The 3835-nt window shown below is 44.0% G+C and overlaps 1 protein-coding gene across 1 annotated transcript; it reads left to right on the top strand.

The window, feature by feature from the left end:
* Positions 1 to 8: 8 nt before the first annotated feature.
* Positions 9 to 1851, top strand: LOC103774625 (probable G-protein coupled receptor 173; the record flags this gene model as incomplete). The annotated part of the gene is given in 2 exon segments (XM_008942041.1): positions 9 to 245; positions 248 to 1851. Coding segments are annotated over 2 exon segments (783 nt in total), but the record flags the coding sequence as incomplete, so codon positions are not given.
* Positions 1852 to 3835: the final 1984 nt, after the last annotated feature.

Here is a 3835-nt window from a genome sequence, read left to right as displayed (position 1 = left end):
TGGGGGTCACGCGCTACATGGCCATCGCCCACCACCGCTTCTACGCCAAGCGCATGACGGGCTGGACCTGCCTGGCTGTGGTGTGCATGGTGTGGACCCTCTCCATGGCCATGGCCTTCCCCCCCGTCTTCGACGTGGGCACCTACAAGTTCATCCGGGAGGAGGAGCAGTGCATCTTCGAGCACCGCTACGTCAAGGCCAACGACACGCTGGGCTTCATGCTCATGCTGGCGGCCGTCATCGCCTCATCGCCGCCACCCACCTGGTCTACATCAAGCTGCTCTTCTTCATCCACGGCCACCGCAAGATGAAGCCGGCCCAGCTGGTACCGGCCATCAGCCAGAACTGGACCTTCCACGGGCCGGGAGCCACCGGCCAAGCGGCTGCGAACTGGACGGCTGGCTTTGGCAGGGGGCCCACGCCGCCCACCCTCGTGGGCATAAGGCAGGCCACCCACAGCCAGATCAAGAGGCTGCTGGTGCTCGAGGAGTTCAAGATGGAGAAGAGGCTCTGCAAGATGTTCTACATGATCACCTTGCTCTTCTTGCTCCTCTGGTCCCCCTACATTGTGGCCTGCTACCTGCGGGTCTTCATTAAGGCCAGCTCCATCCCCCAGGTCTACCTGACCACCTCCGTCTGGATGACCTTTGCCCAGGCAGGGGTCAACCCCATCCTCTGCTTCATCTTCAACAAGGAGCTCAGGGTCTGCCTCCGAGCCCACTTCCCATGCTGCCAAAGCATCCAGAGCACCCAGGGCACCATCCTTTGCGATCTCAAGAGCTTTGGGATGTAGGGGGGACTTTTCCAAAAAAAAAAAAAAAAAAGAAAGATGGATATAATTTTCCATGTTTCTACATATGATCTCAAGAGAGTGTGACCTGTGGGGGACATACTAAACCACCACCCAGCACCCAAACCTTAGGCTGTAAGAAGCTATTTTATTTATTTTTCTATATTTTGTGTATGCTCTCCTCAGAACATAAGAGGTTGCTGTCTATGGGAACAGGTACTTGAGCAGAACACCCCCAAACCCTAGGCAGTAAGAAGCTGTTTTTCTTTGTGATTGTGTGGTTTTTAAAAACAAAACAGGGCTCCAAGTTTCTGGTCTTGCTTCTAACGTTTCTAGACATGATTCCAACAGATACGGATTAAGGCCATGACATCTTTTTTTTGTTTCCCTATTCCTGTCTGTTTTGATAAAGGCTTAACAATTTTACTCATGTAATATTTGATAAGGGCCAAGACAATTTTATACTAAAGTTATTTTTGATGACCTCAAAAGGTGTTGTTTTGTTATTATTTGATTTTAAGTGACGAACAGGAAGAGGACATTCCTAGTGTGGTCAGAAGCCAGCTTTTGCTGGGAGCTGTTGGGTTCATTCATTCTCAAATGGTTTGGGTATTTGAAGCAGTTACTTAACTTTTGCTTGACATGCAAACAGTGTAGAACTAATTTCAATTTTCTTGTTGCACTATTCATTTGGTAATATTTCAGAACTATTTGTGAAACGTGATTTTAAAATACCAACTTTAAAAATAATCAACTATAGCAGTTTTTAAAACCTAGATTGAAAATCATATTTTACTGCCTTTATAGGAAGTTATCTACAAACCTGGGTAATACTTGTACATTTTGACTGTTTTCTTTAATAAAATATTGAAAACCTTTACTGTATGTAATTGTTTCAGAATGGCAGCATTCTGCTTTGCTGACAAATAACTTGTGTATGTGGAAGGTTGTATGTCTTGTGTCTGAGTAGATTTCACAGCTGAGGTTATTATGGACAAGCACAATCCTTATTTGCTGTTAGATCTCAATTTAGGTGTTTATACCAATAAAAGTGACTAAAGATATTTTTAAGAAGACTTAAGTTCATGATGGGCACCAGGTTTAAATAGCACAATCCTTTGTGTCTACTGAACCCAAATTTCTGTTTTAGCCAATGGCTTCTCTGTCAATGACAGAGAAGAGCGTGTAATTGTTGATGGCTAATTTTAGTTGGCAAAGCAGTTGAACGTGGTGGCTTGGTACTGTAATAATTTGTAAACTATATTCTTAATGGGTAATCTACATCTATTAAGCATGGCATTTCAACCTGCTTTATTGTTCTAGAAAAACTTTTCTGAAAGTATTTCAGGCGGCAGCCTGATGGCAGGATCCTGACACAAGTTTTTAAGCCATCTCAGAGGAAGCTCTCCCTGAGGTGCTTTTTCTGATGTTATCATGTAATATTTAACAAACATCCATCATCACAGTGCAGGAGCCAGCTGCACACAAAATGACAGAGATAAGCTCAATTTCCCTGAAACCCCTGTCTTTGCTAAGACTGTTTCTGTAAAGAGTATTCCAAAGTTGTTAGACATCAGCTGAGAAATAGTAGTCCTGACTGTGAAGCGAGCACAGAAGAGATGTGTGTGACAGTTAGATCAGAAGAGGGCTAAGGGGGCAACTTCAGATTTAGGCAGGGAGTGAAATGAGGTGGGCTTCTGGTTTGGGGTCATGTTTTGCTTTGCACCCTCAACTCAAGATCTGCACAGCAGAGAGGCAGCATTTCTTGAAGTGCATAAGGGGAGTTTGCAATTTGAGCTTTTGGTATAACTGCAGAGAAGGTAGCCAGGAGGAAGCTGGAGCTGTACTGGTACTGCCAGAGCTGGGCTAAGAAATATGACCGTAGATGGCAAACCTTGAAAACAACATCAGACCTAATGCTAATTTCCAGAGCTATTTGAAAATGCATCTAGGTACTGAAGGAAAGCTGTCAAGAACTTCAGATCACAGCAGAAGTTGGTTATTAGTGCTAGTCATATTTTCATCCTGGAATACCAGATCATAGCTTGGTGAGTCTTGGAGGGTAGGGGGGTAGAGTTGTGTTACAGAGCCCTGGGGGCAAAGCATCGATGCTGTTGCTGGGAATTGTGTTCCAAGTATACCCTACATGCCTGTTTTAGTGTTCTGCCTGAGTTTCAGCAGGGTTCCAGCTTCTGCAGGATCATATTTCCATAAAACTTAAGAAGCTTGCTTCATAGGGGCCTAGAACTGTGATATCTAACTTAAATCTTGCCTTCTTTTTCCTAATTCTGACAGTACCCAAGCCAGTGTTTTCTTTCTCTTACTCTATTAAAAATGCCTGATACTTTGGCATCATCTCTCTCTTCCAGGCTATAAGTAGTATGGTTATGATTCTATTTAAACCACAGAGATGGGAGAATAGTTATTTTAAAACCTCCTTAAAAGCTGCAAGGACCAGATTTTTCACTTCTAGAAAAATTAAGCACAAGTTGTATAGTCAATCACACATGCGGGGGATGAAAAAAATCACCTTTGGGTGACCTGATGGTTTTATTTAGACTGAGCTTATCAAGCTGCACTGCTGTATGGAATGCCAGTCTCTGAGCACAGAATTGTAGAATGTTTTGGGTTGGAAGGGACCTTTAAAGGTCATCTAGTCCAACCCCAAGGCATCCCCCATCTCAGCACTGACCTCCTTAGATGGGTGAGTTTGGTTCTTCCACACTGAAGAGAACAGATGCTTTGCCATCACCAGCAACCAGACCTGGCCTTGCTACAGCAAAAGGGTACAAAGAAGTTTAAAAAGAATGTCTGTATTCTGTGCTTTTTGCTTGCATGTAGCTTCCAGGGCTGTCTCAGGACTTCTGGTGTACTCTGAGGGCAGGATCAGCACTGTTGGAAGTTAATTTTATATTTTTGTTACTTGTAATATCAGGCAGGTTATGATCCTGGCCATGCTAGCACAAAGGAGAAGGAACTCTAGAAGCTTTAATTCAGGATTTGGATGGATGGTGTAGGGCTTTGTTCCAGAAGAGGTGAAACTAA

Source organism: Merops nubicus, unplaced genomic scaffold (genome assembly GCF_000691845.1).
Source record: "Merops nubicus isolate BGI_N331 unplaced genomic scaffold, ASM69184v1 scaffold18170, whole genome shotgun sequence".
In the NCBI taxonomy this organism is placed as follows: Eukaryota; Metazoa; Chordata; class Aves; order Coraciiformes; family Meropidae; genus Merops; species Merops nubicus.
Note: the sequence above shows the minus strand (reverse complement) of the source record. Positions and strands in the feature narration are given on the sequence as shown.